This window comes from Panulirus ornatus, chromosome 66 (genome assembly GCF_036320965.1).
Source record: "Panulirus ornatus isolate Po-2019 chromosome 66, ASM3632096v1, whole genome shotgun sequence".
Lineage (NCBI taxonomy): Eukaryota > Metazoa > Arthropoda > Malacostraca > Decapoda > Palinuridae > Panulirus > Panulirus ornatus.
Genome location: NC_092289.1, coordinates 18797157 through 18819844, shown reverse-complemented (window position 1 = coordinate 18819844; position 22688 = coordinate 18797157). Strand labels below are relative to the sequence as shown.

Sequence of the window (22688 nt, the reverse complement as noted above, 5' to 3'; positions counted from 1 at the left end):
CGTCGCGATAAATAGCGTCATTTTTAATGAACTCTCAGAAAATTGCATTAACATCTAGAGTAAAATTTATCACAACCGTTAATTGTTAAGATTTATTCCCTCCTAAATAGACAAGGATGATCAAATGCTCTGGCTACGGTTAATTAAGAAAACGTTTTGATGATTTCCAGTTATTCATTAATAATAATGATAATAATGATAATAATAATGATAATGATAATAATAATGATAATGATAATAATGATAATGATAATAATCATGATAATGATGATATTAATAATGATAATGATAATAAAAGCCACCATTACCGTTACTATCATCATTGTTATTATCGTTTTCAATATCATTATCATTGCTTTCATTATCAACACATTAACATCATTAATGATACCAGAGTCCTCACTATTACTGTCATTGTCATTATTATACATCATTGTTACTGCCACTGATAATATCACTACATCTGTTATCATCATCATCAATGCTTGTTATGATAATGATATTGACCTGGGTTGAATCATTGTTACCCTTAGCTCTGTTATGTGTGTGTGTGTGTGTGTGTGTGTGTGTGTGTGTGTGTGTAAGACAGACAGTCAAAAAACAAGCAGAAAAAAAAGAGACAGACAGACAGACAGAAGGCAACAGCCAACCTGGCCAATAGAAAGATAGATAAACAGAGAAACACAACTTCACAATACAAAGCCATCCCCTTACCCACCTCCTCCTCAATGGGAGGGTTCATCCAACCTCCTCCTCCTCACACACACACACACACCTCCTCCTCCTCACACACACACACACCTCCTACCCCCTAGCTCCATCCTTTCCCCCTCCTCCGCAAAGAGTCATCCAGGGGTATCCAGCAGCCCACCAAACGACCTCATTTTCAACGCAAAACAGATAAAATACCTCGCCATATTGCATGGAACTTGAGGAAACATAAGCAGAAGGATTTCGACCTTAGAGATATATATATATATACATACGCTCATCTCATTTGCATACAAGATTTACCCCTGTGCGTTGTCATTAGTAACCAGAGGGTGATTCCATTCGTGAATAAATTCGTCATAAATTGTCCAGTTTATCTCAAGTTGCCAGATATTGGATGGCCTCAATGTTGGTGGAATTATGTCTTGAGACAGTGTTAGAGATTCATCATGTAGCGACATCACATATCATTTATAGTAGGTGGATTGGGTGGGTGTGTGTGTGTGTGTGTGTGTGTGTGTGTGGAGTGGGTATGTGTGTGTGTGTGTGTGGAGTGGGTATGTGTGTGTGTGTGTGTGTGTGAGTGGAAATATCCTTTTGTATTCATCTATTTGGACAGTATAGGGAAGGAGTCTTACTTAAACTCGTGGAGCCTATCTCTTGAATATATGATGATAAGCACACACACTACACTCACACACACACACATACACACATACACTACACACACACACACACACACACACACAAAGACAGATATCGACGGGAGCACAACCTCCTCCCCCGTACGCTCTCTCTCTCTCTCTCTCTCTCTCTCTCTCTCTCTCTCTCTCTCTCTCTCTCTCTCTCTCTCTCTCTCTCTCTTTTTCCTTTTTCTAATGCATGGAAATCACCTCCCAAGAAGTGTGATAAGTAGGTTACTTTGGGATCAGGCAAAGCTTTGGTTGAATATAATATCAGATATGCCTTCAGTGTGTCTCATAGTCGTTTGCATAATGTGGGAGTCTCCAGAGTGCTGTGTTGTGGGGGAGAAAGAAAATGGGGGGAGAGGGTGGTGTCACTTGCCGTGTTAAAAGGCCACGTTAACAAAGATTTTTATCATAGCCTCGCTAGGTTCAGCCTGGGATCATAAGGTCAGATGTTAATGTCCTTTCTCTTCGATAGCGTACGCCCCACAGAGCTATACCATAACACTGTTTATCCTTTGGGATGTATAGTGATAGAGAAAGGATTTTTCGACGTATGTTGAATGTTGATGAATCAAATGCCACCGTACGAGAAGACAATGTGAGCTTCAAGCTTTCTTCCTCGCCCACCAGGAACGCTTCAAAATCCAGCTTAATTAAGCTGGTAATGAGATCTCTCAGCGTAACCAGCTTAGAAGGGTATGGCGATACAATCTACGTGTTACTTGAGACGACACGGGCAACTGAATGTCCTAAACGAAGCCACGGGGGGCGAGAAGGATGAACAGCTGTGTTGACTGTGGACAGACTGCCGCGACCAAGGAATCGAACCTGTGTAGATTCGGACCTCCCGTGAGTGCTAACTGATACACCACATACAACCAGGGGCTCACAGAACTACACACATTCAACCCCTCTGTACCATAGCTGGGGGTCAGGCAAGTAGCTGAATCCACACCTCTGTGGAAAGGATCAGTAGTCATCATATTGACGCCCCAGGGTGTGTGTGTGTGTGTGTGTGTGTGTGTGTGTGTGTGTGTGGAGAAGCTTCTTGAACTTCTTGAAAGCTTCCTCGAACCGCACTGTCAATATTGTGTGCAAACTTTTGCTATACATCTCCATCCTTTTCTTACGAACAGTGCAATAAACCGTCAGTTATTAGCGTCATTATTATCATCAGTATAATCATTATCATCATTATCATTACTATTGTTAACCATTTATTACATAGGATTGTAAATGCCTCCCACAAGTCCCTCTCTTTCTTATATCAGACATAAATCTCTCAAAGGGAACATGTGGTGCACACATCCTCTATCAATTCTGAAGCTATATTGTATATCTTTTTTGGTTACTTTTACCATTACGCTTATCTTTAGCAGTAGTAGTAGTAGTAGTAGCAGTAGTAGCAAGTGGTAATGGCGCGCGGAGAGGTTCTGGTTGGGGATATTTCAGCAAGTGAACTATTATTGTATTAAATTGAATTTGTCTGTCTTTCTCCCACCCCTTGTTAAAACCTCGATATTTCCCACAATGCTTCCCTCCGTCACTTCTTTACCTTCCTCCTTCTCCTCCTTCTCCTCCTCCTCCTCCTTCTTCTCCACCTCCTCCTCCTCCTCCTCCTCCTCGCCACAAACATGAAAGAGATATGCCAAAACTCTAGCATCATGGCGAACAGCCTTTTTAATTGGTTCTTCTGCGCTCGAGGGTGGGTGGTGGTGTGGGTGTGGGTGTGGGTGTGGGCGGCGAGCGAGTCTGAGGAAGGGGTTTGAGGGGGTGTGGGGGTTGGGAAAGCCGTAGCCAATAAACTACTTCACCTTTAACGACCCGTCTTGATAAAACTAGTGACATTAATGGCTTTCAGATAAGTCTATGACCGGATGACAAACCATAAAGAAATGAAAGACGTCGTCCACATGAGCCCCTTTAAGACCCGTTCGAGTGTTCGAAGGCCCATAGTAACGTCTTCAGTACAAACGTTTACAAAAAGAAAATGAAAATAAATGAAATAATGATAATGATAAGGAAAACGGGATAATTCTATTTTTTTTTTTTTTTGTGAAGTTGTGGGAGAAAAATGAAGAAATGCCATTGGCTTTCTACATCGTAGTTATCCCCCACATACACACTGATCTTGGGCGCTGCAGAATCTCTTCAAAAAACATGAAAGTCAACATTGTGTGTGTGTGTTATTTTTCCACTGAAAGACTAAAGACGTTCTCTATGGCATTCGTTAGCGAGGAAGAGACAGGCCTCAGAGATGCTGCAGGAGATGAGATAGCTCGAGATAAAAGATAGTGTGTGTGTGTGTGTGTGTGTGTCTGTGTGTGTGTAAAGATATTAAGCATTACATCCAATGTCAAGAGGAGACTGGAGAACACGAGTGTAATACTCTCTCTCTCTCTCTCTCTCTCTCTCTCTCTCTCTCTCTCTCTCTCTCTCTCTCTCTCTCTCAGCTGAGTATGATATCATCTTTTCAAAAGGTTCTACCCCTCTTTTCTTTTTTTTTAATCTTATCAAGACCTTTCATAAAGTTTCGGAACCACTGCTGAATCTGTAATACAATTGTCACACTTAGTTTCTCTTTACAAAGCTCAAGATTTGCATTTCACTTGTCAAAGAGAAAAAGTTTTTCAAAATATTGCCGATATTGAGGCGTGTGCAAGTCAATTGAGGAACGCATCCTTTTGATCAAAATTGTGAGCATCAAAACATAATAATCTCATAATACTTATATGAGTTTCAATTAATCTTCTATACTAAAACTCTCTGGTTCTTATAATTATAAAAATTTGATAAGGCTATCTATCATAAAACAGCGTTGTCTGTTACGAACGCTTGATGTATATTTTCTGCTGCCATATTCACAAAATAACAGTTTTCGCTAAATGGTTCTTACACTCTTTTATTACGATGACGTGCGAGGGGGTTTCTGGAGAGAGCGTAGGGTGCGTTTAGAGAGTGTCTCAGACACGAATGTGGGTGCATGTGCTTCCAGTAAGGACGCACACTGACCAACAACACACCTTTAGGGACGAGGCCACACACACATGACATGTGCACCTGGCTCTGTTGCACCACACTGAGGATGAGTGATGCGTCTGCTCTCTCACTTACACACACACACACACACACACACACACACATAGGAGTTCACACAATTTCATTTAACATGTAATTTTTCTATACATGTGGCACGACATGTTTCGTGGAGACAATCCACCTCATCAGGTGCCAGCACTAAACAAAGTTATTTAAATCCCAACATCACACTTGATTCCCGCCGTCCAACACCAATCTTTATAGACCAAGCAATGTCTGCTTTGTCTGGTCGTAACCGTTGTAAGGGAGAGTGATTAAGGGGGATCACGTGGCGGGGGTTGACCTGGGTAGCTGGGTGTGTCTTGAACAACTTTTTTCTGTTTTCGTGTTCTGTCAATTCTCTCATAATGATTTGGTTAATGCTAGGATGGGCTTTAAAATTGCTTGGGGACAAATTCAAGTTCTTAGTATTAGCAATTACGACAGATTCAATGACTACATGTGTCATAATCAGCAGATGGGTATAAAATAACGGGATTTTCAAGATCTCTGGGGTGATCATTTTCATCACAAATATAAATAACTGGATTTTCAAGATCTCTGGGGTGATCATTTTCATGACACTGTTTAGCAATCGCATTTCTGTGGCCATCCCTGCGTAGTGAATGACGGTGCCAATAACATCTCTCCGTTACAGATACCTGTCTGGCCTACATAAATATATTGACAAGCCTTGCATTTGACGGCGTAAACACTCCCAACTGTTGCATGATTTGGCATGCTATTTCTCAAGGTCTTGCTGATGGTGTTATTGCACAGGAGAGCAAAATTACAAGCACTGTTTCTTTTCTTTTTTAAGGTTTGTGGGACTAAGCGGGTGTTTTTTTTATAGATATTCTGAGTGTTCGTTAATATCGCTACTACAGTCAGATTATCATAAAGCTAAACCCTTCTGTTGTTCAGTGGTCATTCTATCATGAGACCAGCGACCCTATTTGAATGACCATAAAATCACACTATTTGATAATGGGGCACGACCGAGAGCAATGATGAAAAGAAACTCTTTCCTTTGATGAAACAAATCAATGATTTCTCTCTCTCTCTCTCTCTCTTGCTGATATTGAGAGAGAGAGCCTCGTCATTACAAACTTAAGGCAGTGTTAGAGTAAGAGAGAGAGAGAGAGAGAGAGAGAGAGAGAGAGAGAGAGAGAGAATGGTTCTTTATCGGTCACAAACACACCAGACATCAAAATACGTTTATCTCTCTCTCTCTCTCTCTCTCTCTCTCTCTCTCTCTCTCTCTCTCTCTCTCTCTCTCTCTCTCTCTCTCTCTCTCTCTCTCTCTCTCTCTCAAAGGGATACAGTGATTAGAACATATCAATATTCAACGTTAACAAATTTACATTTTCTCTCTCTACTGTTTGATTGATGATGGGGTGAGGCGCATTGACTTGGTTCCCAACCAACCCCTTCCCTCCCTCCTCCAAGCCAGCCACCTGACACCCAACTTCGACACAGCCCCTTACCTCTTAGAGGAGAGACAGGAAGTCTCCGAAGTAAAGAGGGCCTTACCTGACCAATACAAGTTTAATTAACATCGTTACCCATCAAGAGACGCGATGAATTTTTCCGTTTTCTGTGACAGAAAACAGTACAAGGGATGTCTACAGCAAAGTTCGTGGGTCATGAAATGCTTAATCCACGCAAGAGATGTTGGTCCAATGGAGGGGAGAGACGATGGTATACCCCATGACAAATCTAGTGAGTCGACTTGTGGTCTTTCTTTTTTTTTTAAGCTGTGAATTAAGAAGGCTTAACCTAACCTAGCTTCCTGGGTAGACAAACAATGGAAAAATTAGGATAACAAACGCACACTAATAGACACCCAAAATAACCAATTTTACACTCATTCGATTCCCTAACCCAGCCTTCACAACAGAAACTATAAATATTCATTCTCTGCGCGACACCTTCCAAGGCAGGAACAGTAGTAGCAACGGAGGCAACAGTGTCTGTTGGTCAAGTAGTAACAGTACTGATGCAGGAACATCTTCAGTATCATTTATCTGGCCTTGGACGTGGTCTCTTGCTCGTGTCATTTTCATCAATACAAGGTCAATAGTCATGTTACTCATCATCATGCTTGTTTACATCCTCATACCTCATATTCTTGATCTTCGTCACCCTCATTTTGATTATCAGTCATTCCCCTTTTATGCATTTTTCAGTCTCGTTCTCTTTACTCCAACACTGTGTATGATTTTTTTTTTTTAGAAGCAAACTTAGAAAACTGTTTTGTATAATATCCATTTTTCGTAACCCCACCTTAATGGAATCCCATCACACGTCTTTTTACTGTCTATTATGTCCCTTAACTCATCGAAATATCTACAAGAATAATACTTGTAATAGAATTTAGCCCATATTGTACTATTGTAGCTTCGTTTACCCTTACAACTAATCTATCCCGATATTTTTTGTCTTCTCTTTCTCAAATGATCACGATCTCATTTTTTCTTTCCTTATCTTTATGCAAACTTTGATACTTTAAGGACCCAGTGACTTCATCACGTAGCCTCCAACTCCGCCACTTCAAGATGTTCTTTGCATACAAAGCATCTCCTTTGTCTGACTTAGAGCCCATACTTACTCAAGGATAAGTTTATATAATGATGGTCCAGGCGAAATGGCCCATTCTTTTCCTCATCTCTGGGTGACGATAATCATTTATAGTTCTTGCAAAGGTGTGTGGGTATACGGCAGAACGTCAAGGAGGGACGTGGGTGGAGTCCAGTAAAATGATTTCCCTCCTTCCCTCAGTCTTCATGACTGAGGATGGACACATTTTTTCTTTTCTTTTTTTTATTTACACACACACACACACACACACACACACACACACACACACATGGATGTTGAACAAGGGATGGAAAGAGAGGAAGAAATGACATTCATACAATTTTATTAAACATGTAGTTTTTCTATACATGTGGCACGACATGTTTCGTGGAGACAATCCACCTCATCAGGTGCCAGCACTAAACAAAGTTATTCAGATCCCAACATCACGCTTGATTCCCGCCGTCCAACGCCAATTTTCATAGACAAAGCAATGTCTGCTTTGTCTGGTCGTAACCGTTGTAAGGGAGAGTGATTAAGGGGGATCACGTGGCGGGGGTTGACCTGGGTAGCTGGGTGTGTCTTGAACAACTTTATGTTTTCGTGCTTTATCAATTGTCTCGTAATGATTTGGTTAATGCTAGGATGGGCTTTAAAATTGCCTGGGGACAAATTCAAGTTCTTAGCATTAGCAATTAAGACAGGTTCAATGATACTACGTGTGGCATAATCAGCAGAGGGGTATAAGATAACGGGATTTTCAAGATCTCTGGGGTGATCATTTTCATCACAAATATAAATAACGGGATTTTCAAGATCTCTGGGGTGATCATTTTCATCACAAATATAAATAACGGGATTTTCAAGATCTCTGGGGTGATCGTTTTCATGACAATGTTTAGTGATTGCATTTTTGTGGTCATCCCTGCTTACTGAATGACGGTGCTAGTAACATCTCTCCGTTACAGTTTTCCCTGTCTGGCCTACATGAATATATCTAAAAGCCTTGCATCTGACGGTGTAAACACTCCCACTTGTTGCATGATTTGGCCTATTACTTATCAAGGTCTTACTGATGGTGTTATTGTACTGGGATGCAACATTTCAAGCACTGTTTTCTTTCAAACATGCCTCGGGCGGCCCGTGAATGGGACATGGTCAGGAACGCTAAACGTTACACCAGTGAGGTCACTTCCTTCTCTTTCATATTCATTCTTCCTTTTCCAGGCATTCTACATCCCTCCGTCCCTTCCCATCTCGACTTATTCTTGCTAGAGTTCCATTCCATTTCATCCCCCACCATCCCTCACAACTCACACCCTCTTCCCTTTTACTATTCCTTCTACTTCAGGGGGTTTGGGATCCACCAGAACAAACCAGCTCAGGCAAGCAAGACTTAGCTTTTCCATGGGAGGCGATTTTCAATGTAAAAGCGCAGATGACGTGTGAATTTTGTCGTTTCGTTTTGGTTAATCTCCTCGCCACACTGGACTCCACGTCGTCTGATGTCGCGTTCATATCTTACGGAACATTTTGGGTGTGTGAGTGTATTATCATGGTATGTGTGTGTGTGTGTGTGTGTGTGTGTGTGTGTGTGTGTGTGTGATTGCCTAGTTGCATACTCGTGGGGCCGAACCTACCATTACTAAAGACAAGCATACACCAAGCCATTAACTGAAGACAAGCAGACACCACGCCATTACTGAAGACAAGCAGACACCACGCCATTACTGAAGACAAGCAGACACCACGCCATTACTGAAGACAAGAAGGTGGTTGCAAGCTTGGGGAAGCAAAAAGACCCACTATATGTGTCACAGTCAGGGGAAAACAATCAATTCCCAAACGCACAGGGAAGTGCGTTATGATCTGTAAGCCAAGTCAAGCTCTTTCTCTCTCATCGTTAGCGAGACAATAGATGGCTATTGGCCATTTACCAGCTTTTGTCTAGATGAGGCCATTAAGAGGATATTCACCTTTACTAAGGCTCATATATGGTCATGATTCCAATGGACGGATATGACCCAATTACCTTGAATATTTAAGGTGGGGAGAGACGAATCATATTCCCGAATAGGAATGAAGGTCCAAATACATCCCGAAAAGGGATGACCCTTTCCGGAAAAGGGGGAAAGAGACAGGCCAGAGTTCACAGTGGGAGAATTCACTCAGTTTCCATTAGAAGGTGGGTTGGGGGTTGGGGGAGGTAAGACAGATAAACACGATACCTTTAGCAGATGATTTTCTCTTCTTAAAGTTGTGAGTGGGGGGGGGGGGAAAGAGAGAAGAGAATTTCCCACATATATGGGAAGCGAGAGCCATCAGGCCCAGGTGTGTGTGTGTGTGTGTGAACGTGTGTCCACTCCCCCAAGTGGCACAAAGAAAACAATTATTTGTTCTTTGTCCTTTTTTTTTTTTGTCCTTGCGGATAATAACGTGTGTGTGTGTGTGTGTGTGTGTGCCCATGTCTTACTGAGATACATACATCCTCTTTTCTTTCCATTGGTATTTACACAAATACACACATGGAAATGTGTACAGTCACATCTAAATACACACACACACACACACACACACACACACAACATGGGTCGCACACGCACACGCTCTAACACACATACACACAACATGGGACGCACACGCTCTAACACACACACACACAACACGGGTGGCACACGCACACGCTCTAACCTACTGAAGAAGGTCGCAGCCACTGTGTTACTCCTGACGACACCATCCACTCCAGCAGGTAGTTCCTCCTTGGCATTTACTGGCCAGAAACACACACCGGCAAAGTTTACACCAGCTGAGGAGGCCCTGAGGAGCCTAGGATGAGAAGAAAGAGAGTGGAAGGAATTGTTCTCCAGTAGTAGATAGCCCTCAGTCGTGCAGAGGGACGTGCAAAATGATGATATGAACAAAAAAGGGAGTTCAGTCCTTTGAATTCGCTAGATTCACGAAAGTATCAAGATTCTTTTTTGTTTTTCTCTTTTGAAACGTTGTATATCTTTTAGAATGATTTGATCTATTTTTTTTTTCAAACTTTTAGTTTTATAGAAATGCTTCATCTTTTTTTTTTTTTAACTTTGTATTTACTTTATAAATTGGTTCAATTTGTTGAAGCTTTGGATTTATCATATTGGTTCATTTTTTGAGACTTTGGATTCATTAAGTTGGTCAAATCTTCTGAAACTTTGGCTTTATTGAATTGGTTAAGTTTTTTGAAACTTATCAAATTATCAAATTGGTTAACTTTTCTGAAACTTTGGACTTACTGAATTGGTTAAACTTTTGGAAACTTTGGAACTATCAAATTGGTCAAATTTCTTGAAACTTTAGACTGATCTAAATGGCAAAAATTTCTGAATCTTTAGACTTATCAAATTAGATTAAATTTGATAAATTGAAGTCAATTATGGTGCGACAAAACTAGATAGATTGATCCGATAGATAGAAACATGTGTAGGTCCATGATAAAGAATGTATATAAACCTTTGGTCTCTATAAACTCCCTTTTCTCTCAGAGACCAAGGTTGTGCGGCCGCCTGGGGAGACATTTGGCAACAGAGGGGAAAGGAGTCCCAAGGAGGCCCTTCTAACCTCCAGCAGAAGGCGCTGAAGAGGGACTAACTCGACCAAGTTGGTGAAGTTCCCCAGCTTGTGTCCATCACCCTAGGCTAGCCAGACGTGTTTATCCCACACACAGGTTTTTGTTTTTTTTCACTCCACCACTCACCCCACACACACACACACCCACCTTTTTCAGCCCTCTCCTCTCCTCTCTTTCTGATTCTTGCTTTTATTTTCCTTTGATTTTGCGTCTTCGTTCTTGATTTTTTTGTGTAGGTTGTGCTCCTTTATTGACTTCAAGAACTACTGTGTCCTTATGGTGTTTTATTCCACAGATTTATATATACATATATATATATATATATATATATATATATATACTCAGCTCTTAGCTGGATTCAGTTAAAGCTACAATGATTTGTAAGTAGAAAAATATAAATAAGCCTCTTAATGTGCATACATTTAATGTCAATTATTATTTTTTGGGTTTTCTATTGAAGTACAAACGACAAAAATGATAATTTACATAACTTGAGGCATTCCAGAAACTAATACATCAAGAAAACTTTTTTTTTCTTTTTTTTATACAGATATTCATTTTCATGACGAAGGATCAAGTGACTCAAAGACAGGAAGGTAGGTAAGTAGGTGAATAGAAATGTAAGTAGGTAAGTAGGTAAATAAGAACGGATGTGAAATGGAAGAAGAAAAAAAAGGAAAGAAAACGAGGTTTTGAAAAATGCACAGAGGAAGGTGTATAACTTCTTGTCAAGAAAAGGATTCGTTCTGATGGGACACAGTTATGAATACCAGCAACTCCAATACTGAGGCTGTTACATGGGATACAACATACACATCCTGAATGACAGGAAGGTAGTATTTCCTTGGAGAGGCTGCTGTCTACAGCCTACAACCACAGAGGGTGTCAGATGGGTTCCAGGAATCACTTTCACATCCGTAAATATATATATATATATATATATATATATATATATATATATATATATATATATATATATATATATATATATATACTTTATTTTTCGTCCTGGTACATTTTATGGACTTAACCACTTTGGTTACCACAAACTTGTCTGCCAGACGAAAGCCCCTGGCGGCAATTTCGAAATGTATAGAATTCTTCAGTGCTTAATATGAATATGTTTTTGGGATATGGAAGGCTATTGCTTAAGTAAAAAGATCTAGATAAATGGGTATACATATGAATCTTATCATAATCATGGTCTGATTTTTTTTTTTTTTTTTTTTGCTATATTTACCTAATGAGAAAGGATATTCCTTACTTTCTGAGCCAGAGAGTTGTAATAAATCAATTATTGATATCTGCATCATGCAGCAATCTATGAGTTTTATTTTTTTTTCTTCAATAAACCAAGAAATTCCTGAACAAAAACAGTCTTGAACTAAGTATATCAATTTCTTAAAGAAGAGACAATAACTTATGCTAACAATTTCACTAAGTAACAGCTGTTAAATACTCATCAGTGTCTGCACTTGTTCTAGTCCATGCGACAGGTGTACGGTCTTTGCAAACAACAGGTGTGTGTGGTAATTGTACAAACCATCGTTTGCAGCTTTTGCCATCAGGCAACAGGTGTGTTATCTTTACAGATCATTGTCAGTGGTCTACAACTATCAAAGAACAGGTGTGTTGTGTTTACAGATCAATGTCAGTGGTCTACAACGAAACAGATGCGTCTCGCAATAGACAAATCGCCTCCAGTGGAGTAATCAAGCAATGGACGCATGTGTCGTCCCCCAGTGTTATCTTTAACGAGTCGTGGTCCATCGAAGACTATTCACCACGGCAACAGATCTGGGTCTTGCAATGAGACCTGTGGAAGCAGAACCACTTGCAGGCTACCGTAGTCTCCTTGAGGACAATCCCTCTTCGACCAGCGTCCAAACAGTTACCGTTGGCGCAGGGGCCTGAGCCATCTTGCCAACACTTGTCTGGATTGATCTAAGAGAAGCATGTGAAATTTTGGTTAGAGTGACTTGTGTTTAGGAAGACGTTATGAAGAAGCTGCATTATCAACACCATCGTTATCATCATTCATTGAAGTTACGTAAGTAGCATTTAAGTAACGTAAGTAGCGTTTAAGTTACGTAAGTAGCATTTAAGTAACGAAAGTAGCGTTTAAGTTACGTAAGTAGCATTTAAGTAACGAAAGTAGCGTTTAAGTTACGTAAGTAGCATTTAAGTAACGAAAGTAGCGTTTAAGTTACGTAAGTAGCATTTAAGTAACGAAAGTAGCATTTAAGTAACGAAAGTAGCATTTAAGTAACGAAAGTAGCGTTTAAGTTACGTAAGTAGCATTTAAGTAACGAAAGTAGCGTTTAAGTTACGTAAGTAGCATTTAAGTAACGTAAGTAGCGTTTTTAAGTTACGTAAGTAGCATTTAAGTAACGTAAGTAGCGTTTTTAAGTTACGTAAGTAGCATTTAAGTAACGAAAGTAGCGTTTAAGTTACGTAAGTAGCATTTAAGTAACGAAAGTAGCGCTTAAGTAACGTAAGTAGCGTTTTTAAGTTACGTAAATAGCATTTAAGTAACGTAAGTAGCGTTTAAGTTACGTAAGTAGCATTTAAGTAACGAAAGTAGCGTTTAAGTTACGTAAGTAGCATTTAAGTAACGAAAGTAACGTTTAAGTTATGTAAGTAGCATTTAAGTAGCGTGCTCCGTCTTACCTTTTGGCCGTCGGGTAGTACCCAAGTAGATGAACCTCCTCCACCGCCGCCAGTCAGCAACGATGCCCCAGCGCTGATTAGCGCTTGAAGAAGTAAGGGGAAAGATAAGATCAGATCAGTCGAGGGATGAAGCAAAGTGAAGAGTGGAATGATCGAGCTATATTGAAATAAAAAAGGGGGGGGGGGGAGTCACTCACGCCTCCACAACATCCAACACCCCTCTCTGTCATTACTCATTCCATATGGCAGATCATCCGTGCTCGTACATGCCAGGGGGGGGAAAAAAACAGAAATCTCTCTCTCTCTCTCTCTCTCTCTCTCTCTCTCTCTCTCTCTCTCTCTCTCTCTCTCTCTCTCTCTCTCTCTCTCTCTCACCTCCTGTGATGACCCCGCCGTCTCTCTTCACCCTCTCATTCGTCACCGATGCGCCGTTAGATGGACCCAGGCAGCATGCCGACACCAGACAGGCCACTACTGTGAGACAGACCTTCATCTTCAATTGAGGGATTGTGTTCCTTCTCTGCGAAAGGACCAGAGGAAAGATGAGTGATACGTTTTTCCCCAGACAATGCAGAGACATTGGTTGGTCTGTACAGATTGGAGTTGGTCGGCGGGAATCAAGTGTGATGTTGGGATTTAAATAACTTTGTTAAGTGCTGGCACCTGATGAGGTGGATTGTCTCCACGAAACATGTCGTGCCACATGTATAGAAGAATTACATGTTAAATACAATTGAATGAACCCCTACCGAATTGCGATTTCACGGAATAGTGTGATAATCATATCTACATAGGAAATGAAACACGATAAGTTCCCAAGTGCACTTTCGTGTAATAATCACATCATCACGGGATATACAAGAAAGAAATGTAATCATCAATTAATATACAACGAAGAGACGTAGCTAAGACGCCATTTGGTAAACATGCGATTGTCCAAGACAGACAACGAGCATTCATAAACTTATCATTACAAATTTTATCAACACTAAAGTTATCTAATTTGTATAGACCATCACTAATATTAAGATTATGATTCTTTGTGTATTTAATGATAGAAGATTCAACGATATTTCTCGTCGTAATAGAGTTAGATTCAATAACTGAGATGGCATTACTCCAGTCAATACAATGATCATAATTTTTAACGTGATTAAACAAGGCATTGGATTCTTCTCCAGTTCTTATACTATATTTATGTTACTTAAGTCTAAAGGCCTGTCTACACGAGCGGGCCTGATCGGCGGGCTTTCCCGTTAACGGGCATATTTGACGGGCAAACGATCAAATTGCCCGAAAGCCCGCCGAGCGAAATCAGTGAGCTGGTGCCCGTTAGCTGGAGTTTCTACCCTGCCAGACGCAAGATAATATCGTGGACCCACAGCGGGCCTTCTTCCCACATCCCACGGCATAGTAGCACAGTGAACATTTAACGATGGCAGCCCAGGATAACTCTAGTGAGCCACCAACAATTTTTTGGTCTAAAGCACTTACTAGTAATTTGATTGACCTTTATCGTAAGAATCCATGTTTATGGAATGTGAAGCTGAAATGCTATAAGAACAGAGACAAACGCATAACAGCAGTGAAGGCTATTGCTGCGGAGATGAGAGAGCATGGTACTTCCATTACGACGGATGACATAAAAAAGAAAATAGACACGCTGCGTAACCAATTTCGGCGTGAATGCAAGAAAGTAAAGCATTCACTCATCCTCAGGTAATTTCTGAAGTCGTGTTCCTCACTACTTTGTAGTTCATGAAGTATTGTTGCAGTTCTTCCAAACATACTTCTTTTCTTTCACCAATCTTTACACCATATCCTTTTCTTCTTTTTCTTCTTGAGACACAAAGCTATTATCATAGAGCACAAAATCTTTTTCTTGACAATGCTAGGCACCATGGTTCTCGTACCGCACTCCACTGGCAACATCGTCGGGCAGGCCCGGCTGTTCATCACTTCGGTCGTGTGGACAACATTCACGGGCAGGCCCGCCAGAATTTGCCCGTTAACGGGCAAAGCCGCCGATCAGGCCCGCTAGTGTAGACAGGCCTTAACAGAAAGATCCTCACCAGTCTGCCCAACATAAAACTTATCGCAATTTCTTCATGGCACTTTATAGATGCATCCAGGAGAATTTTCTGGTGAATTTTAGATTAAGATATTCTTTATAGTATTATTGTTTCTGAAGGCAACATTTACATTAAAGGATTTAAGCATATTCGCCACCTTCCGCATTAGCGAAGTAGCGCTAAGAACAGAGGACTGAACCTAAGAGGGAAAATCCTCACTTGGCCCCATTCTCTGTTCCTTCTTTTGGAAAAGTCAATGACCCAAAAGGCACCCAAATCAAGATGATATCTTTATCACACGAGTTTAGTTTAATAATGATGCTGTCCTGAATCTTATTTGATGTGGTATAACCTGAGTTTATAGCTTTAAGAGCTGACAACGAATGGGTAAAAATTATTGTTTTAATATGAATTGAGTTAATCATATAATCTATGGTTTTATCAATAGCAAATAATTCCTCACAGAAAACAGATGTATGGTTCGGTAGTCTGTACCGAAGAGAACATTCGTTTGACCACACATTCACTGAGTCTCTTGGAGCAGCCATCTGTGTAGAAGTGGACATATATATATATGATAATTGATCCATGATAATTTACAGAAATCTTGAACGTACTCACTCTCCGGCGCGTTCCTTACCCTTTGTTCTCGACGGCTTGAGGCAGGATATGCAACTGCGTTTGAGATTGAGGCGTAGTTGGTCTGAGACAGTATTTATATAAACGCTCAGTCAGCCAAGAAGTTGCCACATATCGACAGAATCAATTCAGGAACTGAAACTGTGAAAATTAGTGAATCGCAGAACTCTACGTCCATGCCTATAAGACTATTATTCTTTGCTTTTCTTTATATATTCTGTGAAGTGTGCATATATATATATTTTTTTGTTGTTGATACTTATATAGATGTGACCTTCAACATGAGTTGATTTGGATGGTGGTGTGTGGAGACTACTTCGTTGGGAATCTCCAGAGATGGTGGTGACCATGGGAGATATTGTAGTCTAAAGCTTTCCACTGTATGAGTGACTGAGTGACTTTTGTTTGACGATTCTTCAATTTGACTCTCGGCCTGTTTTCATAGTCTTTAGCACCATACCTAAAACTCACACATATCGATACACTTACACATGCGTACATACGGAAGCACACGAATGTCTAGAGGTTAATGAATTAAGTGGTTATCCTTGTGAACGCTAAATATAGTCGGCATACTACCTAAAGAACTTTGGCCATTGTAAATGAGGCTATAAGTAAGCATACCTGGAGCATAGCACAGGTATGCCTAGTGGCAGAGAAGGACAAGTCAGGAGACTTAGAGGATGGTTGCCAAAGTAGCGAGGATGTGTTGCACGCATCGCCTCCTCTCTCTCTCTCTCTCTCTCTCTCTCTCTCTCTCTCTCTCTCTCTCTCTCTCTCTCTCTCTCTGTTGGGTATCTGCCCCCCCGCACCCTCCACCTCTTCCTTTACCCACGCTCAAATCCCATAGAATCTCCGCTTGCTTCTTCCTCAACAGCTTTGGGCATTGTGTGAACGTAACCTTGGGTGGATCACAACACCCCAGGCAATTCTTTTGTCATTAGCGTCTAGTTGTTTCCGTGTAGCCATCGGCGTCTTATGACCTTCAGTTCTCCTCTGGCAGATATCAACCAGAAATCCTCCCTTATATATATATATATATATATATATATATATATATATATATATATATATATATATATATATATATATATATATATATATTTCTATTTTTTTATTATACTTTGTCGCTGTCTCCCGCGTTTGCGAGGTAGCGCAAGGATACAGACGAAAGAAATGGCCCAACCCCCCCCCCCCCCATACACATGTATATACATACGTCCACACACGCAAATATACATACCTACACAGCTTTCCATGGTTTACCCCAGACGCTTCACATGCCCTGCTTCAATCCACTGACAGCACGTCAACCCCGGTATACCACATCGCTCCAACTCACTCTATTCCTTGCCCTCCTTTCACCCTCCGTGCATGTTCAGGCCCCGATCACACAAAATCTTTTTCACTCCATCTTTCCACCTCCAATTTGGTCTCCCTCTTCTCCTTGTTCCCTCCACCTCCGACACATATATCCTCTTGGTCAATCTTTCCTCACTCATCCTCTCCATGTGCCCAAACCACTTCAAAACACCCTCTTCTGCTCTCTCAACCACGCTCTTTTTATTTCCACACATCTCTCTTACCCTTACGTTACTCACTCGATCAAACCACCTCACACCACACATTGTCCTCAAACATCTCATTTCCAGCACATCCATCCTCCTGCGCACAACTCTATCCATAGCCCACGCCTCGCAACCATACAACATTGTTGGAACCACTATTCCTTCAAACATACCCATTTTTGCTTTCCGAGATAATGTTCTCGACTTCCACACATTCTTCAAGGCCCCCAGGATTTTCGCCCCCTCCCCCACCCTATGATCCACTTCCGCTTCCATGGTTCCATCCGCTGCCAGATCCACTCTCAGATATCTAAAACACTTCACTTCCTCCAGTTTTTCTCCATTCAAACTCACCTCCCAATTGACTTGACCCTCAACCCTACTGTACCTAATAACCTTGCTCTTATTCACATTTACTCTTAACTTTCTTCTTCCACACACTTTTCCAAACTCAGCCATCAGCTTCTGCAGTTTCTCACATGAATCAGCCACCAGCGCTGTATCATCAGCGAACAACAACTGACTCACTTCCCAAGCTCTCTCATCCCCAACAGACTTCATACTTGCCCCTCTTTCCAAAACTCTTGCATTTACCTCCCTAACAACCCCATCCATAAACAAATTAAACAACCATGGAGACATCACACACCCCTGCCGCAAACCTACATTCACTGAGAACCAATCACTTTCCTCTCTTCCTACACGTACACATGCCTTACATCCTCGATAAAAACTTTTCACTGCTTCTAACAACTTTCCTCCCACACCATATATTCTTAATACCTTCCACAGAGCATCTCTATCAACTCTATCATATGCCTTCTCCAGATCCATAAATGCTACATACAAATCCATTTGCTTTTCTAAGTATTTCTCACATACATTCTTCAAAGCAAACACCTGATCCACACATCCTCTACCACTTCTGAAACCACACTGCTCCTCCCCAATCTGATGCTCTGTACATGCCTTCACCCTCTCAATCAATACCCTCCCATATAATTTACCAGGGATACTCAACAAACTTATACCTCTGTAATTTGAGCACTCACTCTTATCCCCTTTGCCTTTGTACAATGGCACTATGCACGCATTCCGCCAATCCTCAGGCACCTCACCATGAGTCATACATACATTAAATAACCTTACCAACCAGTCAACAATACAGTCACCCCCTTTTTTAATAAATTCCACTGCAATACCATCCAAACCTGCTGCCTTGCCGGCTTTCATCTTCCGCAAAGCTTTCACTACCTCTTCTCTGTTTACCAAATCATTTTCCCTAACCCTCTCACTTTGCACACCACCTCGACCAAAACACCCTATATCTGCCACTCTATCATCAAACACATTCAACAAACCTTCAAAATACTCACTCCATCTCCTTCTCACATCACCACTACTTGTTATCACCTCCCCACTTGCGCCCTTCACCGAAGTTCCCATTTGCTCCCTTGTCTTACGCACTTTATTTACCTCCTTCCAGAACATCTTTTTATTCTCCCTAAAATTTAATGATACTCTCTCACCCTAACTCTCATTTGCCCTTTTTTTCACCTCTTGCACCTTTCTCTTGACCTCCTGTCTCTTTCTTTTATACATCTCCCACTCAATTGCATTTTTTCCCTGCAAAAATCGTCCAAATGCCTCTCTCTTCTCTTTCACTAATACTCTTACTTCTTCATCCCACCACTCACTACCCTTTCTAATCAACCCACCTCCCACTCTTCTCATGCCACAAGCATCTTTTGCGCAATCCATCACTGATTCCCTAAATACATCCCATTCCTCCCCCACTCCCCTTACTTCCATTGTTCTCACCTTTTTCCATTCTGTACTCAGTCTCTCCTGGTACTTCCTCACACAGGTCTCCTTCTCAAGCTCACTTACTCTCACCACCCTCTTCACCCCAACATTCACTCTTCTTTTCTGAAAACCCATACAAATCTTCACCTTAGCCTCCACAAGATAATGATCAGACATCCCTCCAGTTGCACCTCTCAGCACATTAACATGCAAAAGTCTCTCTTTCGCACGCCTGTCAATTAACACGTAATCCAATAACGCTCTCTGGCCATCTCTCCTACTTACATAAGTATACTTATATATATATATATATATATATATATATATATATATATATATATATATATATATATATATATATATTCTTTCTTTCAAACTATTCGCCATTTCCCGCGTTAGCGAGGTAGCGTTAAGAACAGAGGACTGGGCTTTTTTTGGAATATCCTTACCTGGCTCCCTCTGTTCCTTCTTTCGGAAAATTAAAAAAAAAAAACGAGAGGGGGAGGATTTCCAGCCCCCCACTCCCTCCCCTTTTAGTCGCCTTCTACGACACGCAGGGAATACGTGGGAAGTATTCTTAATCCCCTATCCCCAGGGATAATATATATATATATATATATATATATATATATATATATATATATATATATATATATATATATATATATATATATATATATTTATATATATATATATATATTTATATATATATATATATATATGACAGCATTCTGATATTAGCAGAAGAGCCAAAACATAAGAAAGAGACAGGCGCCACATTTCATGTGAAGAGATCTCAAAGCTGAGGAGGGATCAAGGAAATGTTTTCTGTGATATAAAACTCAAGTTTGTGAAATGTTCCAGAGCGTAATGGAGGACAAAGCATATATCAAGAGACTCAGATTTCATTGATTTATCGACAGTAAAGTGCTGTGAATGCAGTGGTCTGGAGACTGAGGCAGACCGAATATAATCTCTTCCTTCGTTTCATTCTCTGTGACTTACAAAGGCGATATCGGATATGTGAAAACATTCGAATTCCTGTAAACTGCACTTAGGTGTCTATTGGAGGTCATCCAGCCCCAGCATCGTCATCCCGTCTGGCAACGGAAACAAAGGAATGACGTCGGTATGTACACTACGCCTGGCAGCGGAGACAAAGGAATGGCAACAGGCATCCTCACTACGCCTGGCAGCGGAGACAAAGGAATGGCAACAGGCATCCTCACTACGCCTGGCAGCGGAGACAAAGGAATGGCAACAGGCATCCTCACTACGCCTGGCAGCGGAGACAAAGGAATGGCAACAGGCATCCTCACTACGCCTGGCAGCGGAGACAGAGGAATGATCCAGGGTATCGTCACTACGCCTGGCAGCGGAGATACACACACACACACACACGCACACACACACACACACACACACACACCACTAAAGGTTTAAGGCAAAGGATAAAAAAAGACTCACATAATCATAAAATGAAGTTTAGGAAGGAGGGAATAGCACTAGAGTCGATATGATGTTGATGGAATAAAGACAAGTGCCTCTTTCGACCCGTGATGCCTCTCTGTGGCATGAATACGTTTGGAGGCAGATAGATAACGATGGCGTAATAGATAAAATGTTTCAGAGAGATGGATTCCCCATCCCAGGGGGATCGATGAATGACATGCACACGTTGTACTCACCCTCAATTATGTAGTTTTACATCTACTCTAGAACACATATTAGGCTACTTTAGACATACGTGTTTTCTCCTTCTTTTTAAGGAAAAACTTAATGATTCAAGATTGAAGTAGAAGAAGAAGTTAGTGATGGTTTTTTAGTGTCTTAATCTGAATATAATACAAAGTTTTGGGTCAATATTCGCCACTTTTACAGACACAAACTTCACATGTTGCTGATCCTGACTGAAAGAAAAGGGACATATATATATATATATATATATATATATATATATATATATATATATATATATATATATATATATATATATATATATATCGATTCTTCATCCCTAATGGTTTTAGAAGGAGCTTAGATACGGCTCAGTACGTAAATTAAAAGAGGCGACCAAAATCTATCGTGGTACAACATCAAATAGACTCCTTGAATTACACAAGGTTGGGGAAAAAGAACATCGAATTTCATAAGAAGAAAAAAAATTTTCCTAGTTACGTAATCAACTCCCTGTTACATCCCGTGGTTTTTACCCAACACTGAGTGTGTACTGACATGAGGTACTGCATAGACCTTATGACCCATAAGAACCCACGTATGAGCCCCTTACCTTAGAAGGGCACCCCATTATCTTCTAATAGGTGCAGTTGACTATAAAGTAAAGTGACTTGATATGGCTTCCACCAACGTCCTTACGTAAGACATCAGACTAACGTCCATACGTAAGACATCAGACTAACGTCCATACGTAAAACATCAGACTAACGTCCATACGTAAGACATCAGACTAACGTCCATACGTAAGACATGAGACTAACGTCCTTACGTAAGACATCAGACTAACGTCCATACGTAAGACATCAGAATGTGTTTTGTTATTCTTGTGGTGTTTTTTTTTTTCTCATTTTCTTGAGGGTGGGGTACACACACACACACACACACACACACACACACACACACACACACACACAACTTGTGTCCAGTGTGGTAGGGTAAATAAAAGCTTCCACACGCTTCAAGCATTGTTCAATTATTCACTATGTACACTGCGTTGATTTGCCACTTGGTTGAACGAGCTTTTAGGCGCAAAGGGAATAACAAGATCTCTCTCTCTCTCTCTCTCTCTCTCTCTCTCTCTCTCTCTCTCTCTCTCTCTCTCCCCCCTCACAATTGGTAGACGTCGACACATCTGGCCATCAGAATGATCAAAGGACATATCAAATTCAACGAAGCAGTGTTGGAACATGAAGACATATTGCCACAGCGTAAATCTAAGAAATACGACAAAGCCAGTAAAGACATCTGTATTCGAGGAATCAATATTTTGGAAAGAAATCCCCACCAATCCATTACACTGGAGGGTGTTTGAAAGCAATGAAGCGATCTTGCATACATTTAGCGAGGGAATTGATTACCATGAGGATATACAGAGCTAGCAATTTATGATAAGAGGAATGCGAAAGGGGAAAACAATATCATTTGTGCATGGGTATAAGTGAGAGAGAGAGAGAGAGAGAGAGAGAGAGAGAGAGAGAGAGAGAGAGAGAGAGAGAGAGAGAGAGAGAGGAGAATTATAAAGGGAGAA

General features: G+C 40.9%; 1 protein-coding gene across 3 annotated transcripts; it reads right to left on the bottom strand.

Annotated features, from left to right (window-relative positions):
* Positions 1–11962: 11962 nt before the first annotated feature.
* Positions 11963–16207, bottom strand: LOC139746925 (uncharacterized). 3 transcript variants are annotated; one of them, XM_071658608.1, is made up of 4 exons: positions 16051–16207; positions 13714–13858; positions 13339–13421; positions 11963–12612 (listed from the first exon to the last, which is right to left on the bottom strand). In XM_071658608.1, the coding sequence occupies exons 2-4, from the start codon at positions 13829–13831 to the stop codon at positions 12445–12447; spliced, it is 369 nt and encodes a 122-aa protein (XP_071514709.1). In that variant the 5' UTR covers positions 13832–13858; positions 16051–16207; the 3' UTR covers positions 11963–12444. The 3 variants fall into 3 exon arrangements, with proteins under 3 accessions (XP_071514709.1, XP_071514710.1, XP_071514711.1); XM_071658609.1 differs by having other exon boundaries at positions 16032–16101; XM_071658610.1 differs by having other exon boundaries at positions 16028–16094.
* Positions 16208–22688: the final 6481 nt, after the last annotated feature.

Bases quoted from the DNA above. Each gene is read 5' to 3' on its own strand.
- LOC139746925 (XM_071658608.1), bottom strand. From the start codon at position 13,831: ATGAAGGTCTGTCTCACAGTAGTGGCCTGTCTGGTGTCGGCATGCTGC. The intron at 13,422-13,713 runs GTGAGAGAGAGA...TACTTCTTCAAG, and splicing joins CGGCGGGGTCATCACAGGAG to CGCTAATCAGCGCTGGGGCA. The intron at 12,613-13,338 runs GTAAGACGGAGC...TGCTTCTCTTAG, and splicing joins TACTACCCGACGGCCAAAAG to ATCAATCCAGACAAGTGTTG.